The sequence below is a fragment of the Azolla caroliniana genome, unplaced genomic scaffold (genome assembly GCF_043228905.1).
Source record: "Azolla caroliniana isolate FFs.n. ecotype wild unplaced genomic scaffold, voAzoCaro1.0.p SCAF_4, whole genome shotgun sequence".
Classification (NCBI taxonomy): Eukaryota; Viridiplantae; Streptophyta; class Polypodiopsida; order Salviniales; family Salviniaceae; genus Azolla; species Azolla caroliniana.
This window is the reverse complement of record NW_028230439.1, coordinates 4,807,537-4,821,619: the sequence shown is the minus strand read 5'-3', so window position 1 is coordinate 4,821,619 and position 14,083 is coordinate 4,807,537. Positions and strand designations below refer to the sequence as shown.

General features: G+C 37.0%; 2 protein-coding genes across 6 annotated transcripts; both read left to right on the top strand.

Moving 5' to 3' along the window:
* Positions 1–247: 247 nt before the first annotated feature.
* LOC147864928 (Exostosin family protein) lies at positions 248–5,875 on the top strand. Its single transcript, XM_087317592.1, has 9 exons — positions 248–934; positions 1,323–1,496; positions 2,556–2,713; positions 2,791–2,938; positions 4,245–4,360; positions 4,731–4,869; positions 4,952–5,062; positions 5,140–5,208; positions 5,432–5,875. Exons 1-9 carry the CDS (start codon positions 362–364, stop codon positions 5,552–5,554), a joined length of 1,611 nt encoding a protein of 536 aa, XP_087173718.1. The 5' UTR covers positions 248–361; the 3' UTR covers positions 5,555–5,875.
* Positions 5,876–7,298: 1,423 nt separating this feature from the next.
* On the top strand, positions 7,299–13,506 carry LOC147864927 (splicing factor U2af large subunit B-like). Of its 5 annotated transcripts, none has more exons than XM_087317591.1 (18): positions 7,299–7,402; positions 7,877–8,115; positions 8,453–8,551; positions 9,878–9,945; positions 10,486–10,553; positions 10,640–10,684; positions 10,896–10,955; positions 11,132–11,189; positions 11,270–11,382; positions 11,463–11,578; positions 11,801–11,899; positions 11,964–12,039; positions 12,149–12,237; positions 12,351–12,417; positions 12,505–12,618; positions 12,705–12,786; positions 12,975–13,042; positions 13,138–13,506. In XM_087317591.1, exons 1-18 carry the CDS (start codon positions 7,334–7,336, stop codon positions 13,273–13,275), a joined length of 1,668 nt encoding a protein of 555 aa, XP_087173717.1. In that variant the 5' UTR covers positions 7,299–7,333; the 3' UTR covers positions 13,276–13,506. The 5 variants fall into 5 exon arrangements, with proteins under 5 accessions (XP_087173717.1, XP_087173714.1, XP_087173713.1 ...); XM_087317588.1 differs by having other exon boundaries at positions 11,798–11,899; XM_087317587.1 differs by having other exon boundaries at positions 8,426–8,551.
* The last annotated feature ends 577 nt before the right edge of the window (positions 13,507–14,083 follow it).

The following is a 14,083-nucleotide window of genomic DNA, read 5'->3' as shown; positions in this document are numbered from 1 at the left end:
ATACAGATGCATAAATCAAAATCTACACATCACATGGTGGGTTGGTTGGGTGGCTGGGTGGGTGCGTGTGCTAGGAGGGAGTCGAAGCTCCTGCGACAGTGCGATGTCCTGTCCGGACAAACACAGGCCCAGTGTGAAACCGCCCGATTGCTAGATTCTGAGGCACAGTGTGAAACGAGACCCAAAATAATTCACATTTCACACCGACACTGACACTCTCAGACACACAGAGACGAAGAAGAAAGAAGAAGAAGAAGAAGAAGAAGAAGAAGAAGAGTGAAGCTTGAGCTTGAGCTTGAGCTGCAACTGTTACTGCTACTGTTCCTGTTCCTGTTACTGCTGCTTCTGCTGCTGTCTGGCTATGGCGCCCAGAAGCAGCTCCAGAAACAGTTGTGGTAATCACACCAGTAAATCCTTGCCCCTCTCCCTCATTCCTATCTTTCTCGTTCTTCTCATCTCTCTTTTCTTCGTCTTGCTCGCCGCTTCCTCTCTCCTCGCCTCCATCAACTCTAACCTCTTCCTCTCCTCTTCCTTCTCTTTTGCGCGGTCTAGGGCTTCCCCCCCTCCTTCGATAGAGAGATCGTTTGTGACCTCTCTCGAGGCTTTCTTGAACAAACAAAGGAAAGATTTATCTTCGTTTAAGAAAACAGCATCATCGAGATCTGTGGTTATTGACGGGAAGATCGCGTCTGATAATGAGGAAGAAGTAGATTTGTTTGCTGTTTCTGTTTCTGCGAAAGAGCTTGATAATGCAGTTGGAAGAAGAGAATTGAACGATCTTTACAAAGAGAAGAAGGAGAATCGGCTTAGAGTTTATGTTTATGATATGCCGAGCAAATTCACGTTTGATCTTTTGCGGCTTTTTCATGAGACTTTGAAAGACACAGTGAACGCAACATCAAATGGAAGCCCCATTCATCGCCTTATTGAGCAGGTAAATGTTCGTTCGTCTTTCTTCTCCCATATGCTTCCGCTTCTGTTTCATATTTCTTATTGAACAGATAAAAAATGAACATCCTCGTTTTCTTCTTCTTCTTCTTCCACTTCTTCTTTTTGTTGAGCTGGTAAATGTACAGTATTCTTCTTACGGCTGATTGAACTGATAAGTGGACAGACTTTATCATTGTTTTCTTGTGCGCTGTGTGATTCTTAAAGGGTGGCTAAGTATACACAGGATCCAAATTCTTCTTCTTCATCCTTACATTCTTTGGGGTCTATTTTCTTCTTCTACTGCTAAAAATTCTTCAAATGGTTTCTAATTCTTCTTCTTATGTGCATTAAAATTGCTTGTATTGATCTTCTCTATGTTTCATCGCTCACAGCATTCAGTTGATTACTGGCTATGGGCTGATCTACTTGCTCCAGAGTCTGAAAGGCTTGTAAAGACTGTGGTCCAAGTATTTGACGAAGAAGAGGCGGATATATTCTACATTCCTTTTTTCACAACCATCAGCTTCTTTCTGCTTGAAAAGCCACAGCGGAGTCTTCTATACAGGGTGTGGGCGTCTGTTTCAAGGTTTTTATTATTATTATTATCAGTTTTGGATGCTTGAATCTATATTATTGGAAGAAAATCATTGCATTTGTTTGCTGTTAGAATGGATGATATGCACGTATCCAGCCTCTTTTGTTTACATGTTTGAATCACGATCATTAGAAAGAGATTAGATGCAATCTTTAACCATCATCACTAGAAAGAACTTCAATGCGTCTACTTTCTGTTAGAATGACTAATACACCGAGGTCCAAGGTTTATTCCTTTCTGGTTTTAGATGTTTGAATCATTATCATTAGAAGAAATTTCAATGCATTTGTTGGCTATTAGAATGGACAATATACTTTTGTTCTGGTTTTAGCTGTTTCAAATCATTATCGTTTGATGGAGATTCAATTTACTTGCTTGCTGGTACAATGAATAGTATTCAGATTGTGAGGCTTTGGAGAATAATGAAGGATAATTTTGATACACAGATAGCTAAGGTTTCTTCTACTTTTGGCTTTAGATGTTTTATGTATTGTTATGGAAGGAAAGTTATGCATTTTCGTGGCCCATTTATCTGAGGTGCTGCTGAATAATGATCTCAGGATGTACCAAAATTCCCCATTTTTGTTTAGATGTATTTTTGGAAGGAAACTCATACATTTTCTTAGCCTATTATTGTGAGGTTTTGGATAATTATCATGAATCCATTAAAAGATGGGATGATTTGTGGAGATCCAAGTTTTTTTCAGTGTTTTGTTGTTTCAATCCTTTGATGGAAATTGAATAGCTGTTTGACCGATTATTCTCACATTCTTGTAAAATATGAGGCAATAATTTCGGTTTAGATGCTCGAATATTATTCAAAGGAAATTCATATGTTTGTTAGGTCCAATGTTTCTGAGGGTTTGTACAACAATGACGTTTGGTTTTCGGTTTTAAATGTTTGAAAGTTTTGCTTGGTCATATATGTTTGCTGGGCTCAGTATTCTGAGTTTGTGGATAATCTAACATATCGGAGAATCTTTTATCCAATGCACCATAATCTATGAATTAATAATACTCTATTCTACAGGAGGCATTGAAGTGGGTCACGAGTCAGCCAGCATGGCAAAGATCTGGTGGAAGGGATCATGTGTTACCCGTTCATCATCCATGGTCTTTTAAATCTCACCGTAGGTTTATGAAGCATGCTATCTGGTTGCTCCCTGACCTTGATTCGACTGGAAACTGGTAAATTCAACATACCATCAAATTTGGGAGAAATCTTGAAATAACCTGAGCTTATCATATTGGTGTTGATTTTCTAGGTACAAACCAGGTGAAGTCTCACTCGAAAAGGATGTGATTCTTCCATATGTACCTAATGTTGAAGTTTGTGATACAAACTGCCTAGAAAATAATAGGATGCATCGGGCAACACTTCTTTTCTTCCGTGGACGAATGAAGAGGAATGCTGTATGTGGTCAAACGTATAGTGCGTGGTCATTGAATCTAATAATCGAATAACTGTTTTCATTTCTTGCTAACTGATTGAACCCATTAATTGCCTCTAAAAGTTATCCTATAAATGAATAAAGTGAGACAAAGGGATAAAAAACATGGTATTGAAGTGACAATCAAATAGGCCTCGTTAAATTAAAATAATGTGGATATAACCTGCACGTCTCCTATGAGAGAGAGAAAGATAGGTAGATAGATAGATAGATAGAGTTATATAGAAAGAAAAAGAAAGAAAGAACTTTAATTAATTTCTGTGGAAGCCTAAACTCAGTCTATGCAGCAAAACATAGTACAATGTCGAGTAAAACTAGAGTATCATGATAAAAATGACATAGCTGAGTTGTGAACAAGTCTTTGTAGGTGAACTCTAGATTAGAGCTCGGTTATGTCTCTCTCTCTCTCTCTCTCTCCCCCCTCAAAACTTAATTGGTACTTTGATGATCTCTCAGATATCTCAATGGATTGTGGTGTCCGGTACAACACTTGTAGGATGTGTGGGCAAGTCCCGGGTGCCCCTGGGTCAAGGGGTGCTGTTAGTGCCCCTAAGAGACCATATGCTGATGTACTCCTTATGATGATCCTGCATGTTGAAGAACCTTTCTGTGTCTCTGGATCTCTGCGAGGAATCACTTAAATCTGTCATCATCCCTGGGACACCATATGATTATATATATTCTGGTGTCCTCACATGCAGAGCATCAACAAACATGTGCTCCTCACGGTCCCTCTCCACATGGCAAAGTCTGCAAGTTTATATCTGCTCCTCTCTAGATTCTCTGGCTGTACGAGAAATTATTTCTTTAGCTGATGGGAAGAAACTCAAAGCTGGTTGATTAGTACTGTAGTATCATGTGGCATGTAGTTGTTTGTAGTGAGGTGTGAAACTCAAAGCTATGGGCCAAGAAGTGAAGATGTTCTTACCAGTATGATATTTTAGGTGCAAATTGCAATGGTGGTTCTAGGTTAATCTAAGTATCTTGAATGTAAGGTTGAAGCCTAAATACAAGCATTCCATTTGGAAAACCAGTGAAAAGAACATATCAACAAGCTTGAAGTACCATCCTGCAAAATGTGCAACTAATTGATTGCAATGTCTTAAGGGGTAGCAAAAGGATCCGACAGGACTAGAGACTACAATGCCAAGTTTTGTTTTGTCAATCTCTGGCATTTCCACGGTTCTGTATATTTATATAGCTCATGGGCGTAGAATATGTCTTCTATGGAAATGTTGAAAAGAAGTTATGTGAAATTCTGTTTGCAGGGTGGAAAGATACGTAGCAAGCTTATCAATATCTTGAAATTAGAGTCTAATGTTATACTGGAAGAAGGCTCTGCTGGAGATATTGGAAGAGAAGCTGCACAACATGGGATGCGCAGGTATTATCACACCACTTTAGAATCACTTTTCTTGTTGTGAAAGAAATCCTGTGAAAGGCATGTATTTAATCTACTTTAGAATCTAGAATGTTCCCAGTGAAGTTTTTTACAGCGAATAACTCTTCACCTCCACATAAGGGCAACGATGAAAAGAAAATGAAGATGATTGTACAGCAACCAAACATCATTATTCTTTCTTTATCATTTTTGTTGTATAAGAATACAAATTTAAGTCTATGGGATACCAATGTGATAGTTTATTATAAAGTCGCTATTTTGAAAGGCTGACTAACACTTGTGTGATCTACTTTTAAAATATCATGTGGTTATGGTGAAAGCATTCTTCTGAAACAGTCTCAAATTGTTGCAGATCTAAATTTTGCCTTAGCCCAGCTGGAGATACCCCGTCCTCAGCTAGACTCTTTGATGCTATAGTGAGTGGATGCATACCTGTGGTAGTTAGTGATGAGCTAGAGCTTCCATTTGAAGGCGTGCTAGATTATAGAAAGGTATACCATTGGTTAGCACTAGTAACCACTGAAATCATGGTTGTTATTTTGTATAGTCCCTCACTCAATGGCTTTGTTACAGATAGTCATATTTGTGTCATCTTTGCAAGCGCTTCAACCAGGCTGGCTAGTAAGCTATTTGCACAACATAAGCTCATTTCAGATATCTGAAATGCAATCTCAGCTAGCTATGGTATGCGGTCTCACAATATTATTTTCAAGCGCTTTATCTCATCTTAATGAATCATGACATCTCCTCATTTGGTGTAGTTTTCAAAGCATTTTCAGTATAGTCATCCAGCCCTACCATTGGGACCAGAGGACTTGACATGGAGAATGGTAATCCAGTAGTATTTCATTTGGAAATGTTTGTGTTGTGTTTTGTTTCTCAATATATGTGGTGCTATGATGGTAGCACTGTTATGGTGTTTATGAAGTTGCTGTACCTAATGCTTCTCTTTTTCTTTCACGTAGCAGGAAAGCTTCATTAATATATTATAGCATTGTTATTGTGCTTCATGCTTGTATGGATTTGACCAACTTAGTGTTTCTTTCGCTTCAGATAGCAGGGAAGGTTCCTTTTATCAATCTTCATATCCGTCGTAATCAGCGAGTGGTTGAAGGCTCCCGTTCTCTTTGTACATGTGATTGTCGTCTTCCCAATAAGACATCAGCAATCCTCTAACCTTGTTGAGAGCTTTGTGTCATGCTAAAATTGAACTGTCTTTGCCTATTCATATAGGTCTTCTACACAATTTTTGTACCAATTCATTTGTACATGAAATACACACATCTGTTTGTAAATTAATAAACTCTGTATGGTATGTCACCTAATAGTGATTATGTGTCTATCATTGTAGTTTCTTTTCCACAAATATGCAATGCAATGGGCACAACACTTCAAAGCATGAAGTACTAAGAACAGGTCCATGGCGTATGATGTGAAAACATTTACTTAACAGATGTATAGGTTACCTTGTTTTGGTTTTGAAACATCCTTTATAAACATGGTAGTGTTATGGAAAAGCTTGTGCCTTGCAGTTGAGCACACCAACATTTCACTTGGGAAAATGGCTTTATTAATTACAAAGTGACTTTATATATCACACAAGTAACTGTTATACATGGTTGGAGCATGACAAAACCACCTTTATATATCATGCAAGTAACTGTTATACATGGTTGGAGATGTAAGCACTCTTAATTGGGTTGTCTTGGATCTAGCTCTAGGCTTTAATGCTTTTGCACTCATAGGATGTGGAGGATTGTATGGGACATTGATTGTTGGGTACTTGGAGCCAAGGCAATTAGTATATCTATCTTTTATGTCATGCTCCATGTTTAGGTTATTCATCTCACTTCTGATATAAAAGTCAAATGAGAGTAAACTAGCATACTTAGGTATGACAACATAGCATATACATGCGTGTTGCCTAAAATTTCAAGTACAACACTTGTGAACGGTAACCTATGGAAATGGAAACTACGTTACAAATATATTTGAGGCTATTTACAATTAACAATCTAGCCTTCTCCATCAAAGGTGAGATTTTAGTAGGTAACTAAAAATGACACATTGAGTGTTTACTAGAAGTAAATACGGACACAAGGCATGAGGATGGTTTAATTAACCATATAATTTCTAAAACATTGCATGTAATTGAGAAAGATGGTGGTGATATTGGAGCACATGCCATTGAGAAACACAAGGGTGATGAATTGCTTGAAACAATATAGTTGCTCAATGAGCAAATAAAGTCGAGAAACATTGTATGATGACTTGGTCAACCACCACACACACACATGCATATATATACATGTATACATATAGAGACACACACATATGTATGTATGTACGAGTGCTCCTATATCACAATAATTGAGAATCATGGTGATGATGAATTGGCCAACCATATAATTCCCCAACAAAGCAGATGTAATTTGAAAGTGACGATGAGTTGCTTGACTTGGTGAGGCACTCATGCCATACAATTTTGCACATGATGCCATATTTGATCGGGAGTTAGAGCGATGAACGGAGCAACTATATAACGGATGTGTGCAAAATATCCACGCTCTTTGTTATCTTTCCATTTCCAATAATCATTCTTCAAGTGCAATTCTTGCTGCCCGAGTAGATTCTACGGATGGAGAGACCGTACCGTGGTTCTCGATTGAAATCGGTAGCAGTGACACACATGTAAAATGATCCAAAGGGGCATTCTCGGGAATTCTTATATGTATATAATACGTATATGTATGTGTACACAGTACATGTATGTATGTGTATATGTATAAGTGTGTATGTATATGTATATATGTATATCATAGTATACTATGTATATGTATAGGGGCATTTTGGGTATTATTGTAAAATACGTCTGCTCCTACTGCTTCACAGCTTCTGCTTCTTCTCACACAGAGTCGCACGCAGTCTTTTTGTTTTGAGGCGAGGTGAACGGCGATGGCGAAGCACGCAGAAGACGACGACTTGGAATCTTACGACGATGTGGCGCCCCAGCAACAGCAGAAGGTAAATGATCCTCTCTTCTCAGGTGCTCTCGTTGCTTGCTTTTTGCTTCTTCTTCCTCCTCCTGAAAGATTTCATCCCCTCCTTTCCTTTCCCTTCTATGCTTTCTTTCCACAGTTAGTAACTCTTACAACGGTTTCATAGAGTCCGCCTGTTTTTCTCCTTCCTTTTGCTTACATTCCCTGATCTTTCATAGATTCCTTCTGCTTCTTTATTCACCTTCCACATTCATGGTTTCCTTCTGTCTTTCGTTTTACCTTTCAAATTCTTCGTGGCTTCCTCCAGCTTCTCCCCTTCCTTTGGTTTGCCTTTCTAAATCTATAAGAAATGAACAGCGTTTTGTACGACATCCATGTTGTAAATGATTATCTCTGATCTTCGTCTGTTTCAAAACAAAAGTTTTTCTTGTTTCTGATTTTGGAGCTGCAGGATTCTATGATACTCGAAAAAGTTTCATTTATGTGGGTTTTGTTTCAGGAATTCTCAGAGAATTCTCCCAGGGAGAAAGACAGCAGAGAGAGAAAAGAACATGGAGACAGGGATAGACACAGAGATAGAGAATCAAGCAGAAGTAGAAGCAAAAGTGAAAGGCACGAAAAAGAACATAGAAGTGATAGACACCGAAGTAAAGACAGGGAGCACAGTCGAGAGAAGGAACGGGGTAATGATAGAGAACGCAGTAGAGACAGAGAAGGAAGAAGTCGTGAGCGTGATAGGTAAATCTTTCACTTGAGAAATGTTGTTGATTTAAATCCTAACATTTTGGTTACATATAGCCATTTTCTTATTAGCTCATAGTGTTTCGTGTTGATAAACATTCCTGTTGTAATTTCCAGTGTTTGCCTTTGAAGAAAGTCTTTTCGTGTCATTCCTAGTATTTTTCTCTCCGGAAAGATTCCCCTTGCAATTCCTTAGAACGTTCCATATGAGAATGCTTCTTATAATTCCTCATATTTTTCGTTTGAGAAACATTCCTCTTGCAACTCCTAACTTTGGGTGGCATGTATCACGTTTTTCCTTTCTCAGGCGACATCATGATTATGATTATGATAGGGAGAGAAGGCACCGACATAGAACCCGTTCCAGGTCTGGAGGGAGATCAGGAGATCGCAAACGATCACGCTCACGTTCCAAATCTCGAGATGAGAAGAGGTAATCTTGTCTTGCCGAAACTTCGATTTTGTCTCTGTATATAAGTTTATGATTTGACTTTTGATGTATATAAATGCAAATCTTGTTGTACATTTAAAGTAAGGGACAAATGAGAAAAACATAAAAAAAATTCAGCTTTTAGCATTCAAAATGGAGGGGTCCAGCTGTAAGTCAATGAGAGATTACAGTAGAACTCAATTAGTCATTCCTATATTCTAATTTAAATTTACATGTTTTATTACCTTACATCTCATTGGAGCTAATTGTAGTGAAGAAATACTTGTATTCTCTACGTGATGGAACATTGGACTCTATCCTTATAACAATATAAATCTGATGGGGATGAAAATTCAGTGTATAGATTTTTGAATGTTATAAGGAGATGGTTATTCATGGTATTTTTATGGATTTCCGAGTTTCTTCCGTCTCTTATGCCAGAATCTCTTGAGGATGTCACAGAAATCCATAGATCATCCATCATGATAGAATTATTTATCCTGGTTTTGCATGATGAAGTTGATGCGCTTATAATCTTGGGTGCCCTTGCTTGCAGCTTGTGTTTTTGTTTGCTTTTTGTTTTTCATTTTTTTGTTTCCTTTTCTATAAGGATTTTATCTACTTGCTCTTCGTATCTCATAAACTAAAATTCATGTTTCATGGTTTGCTAATGAATAGATATGTTACGTGCCAAAATTTATCCTTCTAATTGTGTATATGTGGTGTTAAAATGTGAGAGTTCAGATTGCAGTTTCAAACTCCTCAACTAAGGATTTTTTAGTGTCTCTTTTGGTAGTTATATTGTTTGATCTTCTAAGTTGAAGATGTGCTGCACGATTATAAGGTGTGCATATACTTTCTTGCATATGTTTACATATTTATACCAATTCAATATCTTACTATAGCATTTTATATCTGTTTTTTGTGTTCTTTTCAGTTTCTTGCATGTACAGCGCATATTTATAATTTCATTTCTTCAAATTTTTTGGTTATTTCCTTGAGAGGGTTAATCTTCTATATATTTCCTTGTAGAGAAAAGAATCAAGTTGTCATCCTAATTTATAATTTTTCATGTTTTGATTCTCCTGCATCTAAGTTAATCTTGCTTTTTGTGAGCTGTGTATTTTATGACTGTTTTTTTAGGTAAGAAGAAATAATCAACTCATCTAAGACTTCTGTTATGTGGTTATTGGTGTCTCTTTGCAATTTTTTTTTCCTTAGCGGAAGATAGAACTTCTGTACATCTAGATGTTCTCTCCAGATCAAAGTTAACTGAACACATTCCGAATACTTTTGCAAGCTTCTAAGCTACATTGTTTGTGCATGCAGTAAACGTGCTAGCGGTTTTGATATGGCGCCCCCCAATGTGGCAACTCTTCCTGGAATGCCATTACCAGGTTAGATCCAATTTGCATGAAATCATCTCAAAATATTTGCACTTGTCATTCTATGGAATTTAACATGCTAAACTGTTAGATTAATCTGTTAAAGGACAATGCAAACTCTGCATTACGCTGTGTATAAAACCTTTTTTATTAATAAAACTGGCACTGAGGAAATCCCTCCTTTTTTCTGGTGTTTTCTTGTTTTGTTTTGGCTGTTGTTTTGTTTTGTAAGTGCGGAAGGCAATCCTGAGTCACATGGCTTTCTGCCTCTACACGGATGTGGCTACCATGGTTCTGAAGATATGATCCATCTATTTCGGGTTGATTCCTGAGCATCTATTTTGGTAGTGACAAATGCATTTTCTTCGTTTATTTCAAAATGAGCCATCACAGCCAATGGCGGGTGTCATACACATAGGAAATTTTATTATGAGGAACTAGAATTTGTTCAGAGATGCGACAATGAATATTGTTACACAACGATGCACTCTTGTAACATATTATGAAGTGTCCAAACCCTTTATTGGTGCTCTCTATGATGATGAATTGCAGGTCACCTACCTGGACTGACGCCAGCATTGCCAGGTGTTTTACCAGGGTTTTCATTTGCAGGAAGTCCGGTTTGTAATAATGCAATCAAACTTTTAAGTGAGCATTTCAATTTCAAATTACAAATACATGCTTACACAATGTGTGATATATGCAGCTTGCAGCTCTATCTGGCATGCCACTGCAAGCTATGACACAACAGGTTTCTTTCTATCTATTTGACTTTATTCATTTCTTGAATATGAAAGTTTAATTTTAGGATGGGCATATAACATTTAAATTAGTAAGGTTGTACTTTGGGTCATTTAAAATTTTTCTATTTTAGGTTTTACAGTCGGCTTTAGTTATGAGCTTTGAAACTGTTTAGATTTGTTTTTTGACCATGGGGGAGTTATGGTTTTGTATCATTGCAGGCAATGAAGCATGCTCGTCGTGTATATGTTGGTGGTCTGCCTCCCATGGCAAATGAACAGGTTGGTATCATAAATGTTAGAATATTCAAGCCATGTCATATTTTGATCAACTAATGCCAGTCTAAAGTATCTTATTTATTTTGCTTTAATTTGGGTTCTGAAAATCCATTTAAAATTTTATTATCGATGAATGTTCTTTTCTAGTTTGACTAATATACCTGAATTGTGCATTTTAGACCATAGCTGCATATTTCAGCCAAGTGATGCAAGTTATTGGAGGGAATAGTGCCCCAGGTACTTCATTTAAATGTTTTCAATCATGGCTATATTAATGATTGTTTTTCATACTTATAAAATCTCTTTACTGTATATAGGTGATGCTGTTGTCAATGTTTACATCAATCATGAAAAGAAATTTGCTTTTGTGGAGATGCGGACTGTGGAAGAAGCAAGCAATGCCATGGCACTGGATGGCATAATGTTCGAGGTATGTAGGCTTTCATTAGTCTTGCATTTTGTTAAACATTTGTTCTTATTTAATGTTTGATTTGTTCTTCTACGCCTCAGGGTATGCCAGTTAGAGTTCGACGGCCTAGTGACTATAATCCATCTTTAGCTGCAACACTGGGTCCAAGTCAGCCCAATCCAAACCTAAATCTTGCCGCAATAGGTCTTACACCTGGGTAAGGATTTGTTTTTTTATCCTCAAACGTTTTGGCTCATTGGTGTTTGCAAAACAAGTGAACGTTTATTTTTGTATTATAAATTGAGTGATTTTTCTGGTCCATGATTTTTGTTCTTTAGTTTTGTTTTTGCTTATTGGAAATCGAGTTATGTTCACTGTTTGTGTTGGCTAAAAATTTAAAAAATCATTCTGGTACTTTGTTCTCAAAATTTGTTAGCAGCATAGCTGGAGGTGCCGATGGGCCTGACAAAGTGTTCGTTGGTGGCCTTCCTTACTATCTGACTGAGGTTCAGATAAAGGAGCTATTGGAATCATTTGGGTATGTCTATAAATGGCTTTTAGTGTAGTCTTCTTTACTTTATTTTCTCACGTACTCTCTGCAGGCCACTTCGAGGGTTCGATCTGGTTAAAGATCGAGAAACTGGTAATTCTAAGGGCTATGCATTTTGTGTTTATCAGGTAATAAACTTATTTATCTTTCTTCAAACGTATTTTTGTTTTGTTAATTGGGTGAAAATATGACAATCCATGGCTTGTGAATTCTTTCAAAATTCTCCCTTCATGACAGGATCCTGCAGTTACAGATGTTGCATGTGCTGCATTGAATGGTTTGAAGATGGGTGACAAAACATTAACAGTACGACGGGCAACAGCAGGGTGACTTTACATAAAATAGAACAAATTCATTAATTATATATATTATGTATATGCTTTAATATGTTTATATACCACGTATCTTAGGTACTGAACTTATCACTTTCAAATTGCAGTAGTGGACAGCCAAAACCAGATCAAGAAAATGTCTTGTTACAAGCCCAACAACAAATAGCCATGCAGGCAGGGCCTAATTGCACAGTATACTGTCATGGTTTTTTTGTCTACAGAACTTGTAAGATTATGATTGTGTTTTCTTTTGAAGTGCAGAAACTTGCCCTGCAATCTAGTGCAGCTATTGGGTTCATGCCTGCCTTTGGGGTAGGAATGGTTCCTGGGAGTGGGCTTGCGGAATCGCCAACTAAAGTTTTATGTTTAACTCAAGTGAGAATATTCTGCCTACATATAATGGACTTAAATAAAATTCCACAATTAGATATTTATGAATTAGATACCTGTTTGTTGTACAGCTAGTATCTGTAGATGAGTTAAGGGATGACAAGGAGTTTGAAGACATCTACCAGGATGTGCAGGATGAGTGTGGCAAATATGGTAAGGGCGTTTCCTCAGTTTTTGGTGTTTTCTGCTGTAGTGATGTGGTTCATCTTATTTTTCTTTAAATCACTTGAAGCTTGTTTGATCTTTTCTTTTTCATGTGATGTTGAATTTTTATGACAGCTTGTGATCGTGTTGATGTGATTTTTAGTATGGTCATCTTATTCTTTCAAATTTTGGCACAGGAAATATTGCTAGTCTTGTAATTCCGCGTCCAAGTCCAACAGGAGAGAAAGTACCTGGTCTTGGCAAGGTGCTCTATTTATATAACTTTTTGTGTTTTGAAGACCATAAATTCTCCTGATCTTTTGAACGAAATGAGTCTGAGTTTTGGGTTTCTCACTGTAGGCTTTTGTAGAGTATACTGACACTGAAGGTTCAAGCAAAGCAAGGCTTGCATTAAATGGAAGGAAATTTGCTGGAAATACTGTTCTTGCTGTTTATTATCCTGAAGACAAATTTGCAAGAGGAGAAATGGATGGCTGATTTTTTTACAAAGTATGGCACATGGCATACTTGACATGTATGTTGAATAATAGATTCAATCATATGAAATTATTCAAGAAGTGTAGGCACATATGTATGTTGAATAGTTTTGGTATATGCGGTTCTATTCAAGAAGTGTATGCACGTAAGTTGAATTTTTGTTTTATTTTCTTGGAGGCTCATTTTCATAGGTTCTATAATTTGAGCAAAATGTAGAGGTGTTTCCCCATCTGTAAGGTATTCTTTAAAAAAACTGGTACAGTTCCTAGTACCACTGTTTGACAAATATGGTGTTCTTTAAAAAATTTGGTACAGTTCCTATTACCACTGTTTGGCAAATGGGGAAACGAAGTAAACTGGATTTGTAGTCTAATAAGTCAAATTGGTCAAGGTTCCTATTGAAACCTATGGTAATAGGCATTAATCTAGTTGTTTCTTCTAGATGTTTGATAATTTATAAACCATGTTGACTGAGAATGGTTCATTGGCATAAGGAACACTAAATTAATAAGATCATGAGTTTTTATATCTACAGTGAGATTATCATGTTTGTTCATTTGTCTTATTACACCTAGTTAATTGTATAATCTTTTTTAAAAGTAGCCTCACCAAATTTCCGTGGAAATCTAGTTCATAAAACTGCATATCAATTTAAAATTTGAAGTCTAGTTCATATTTTTGTGACATACGAATACTATTATTCAGTCAGCTCCCAACACACTGCTGTTGTTAGTCTTGCCATAGGTCTATATATTTCTGCTGGCTATTTAGTTTAAGTAACCGGATAATACACATTGACTGTTTCACA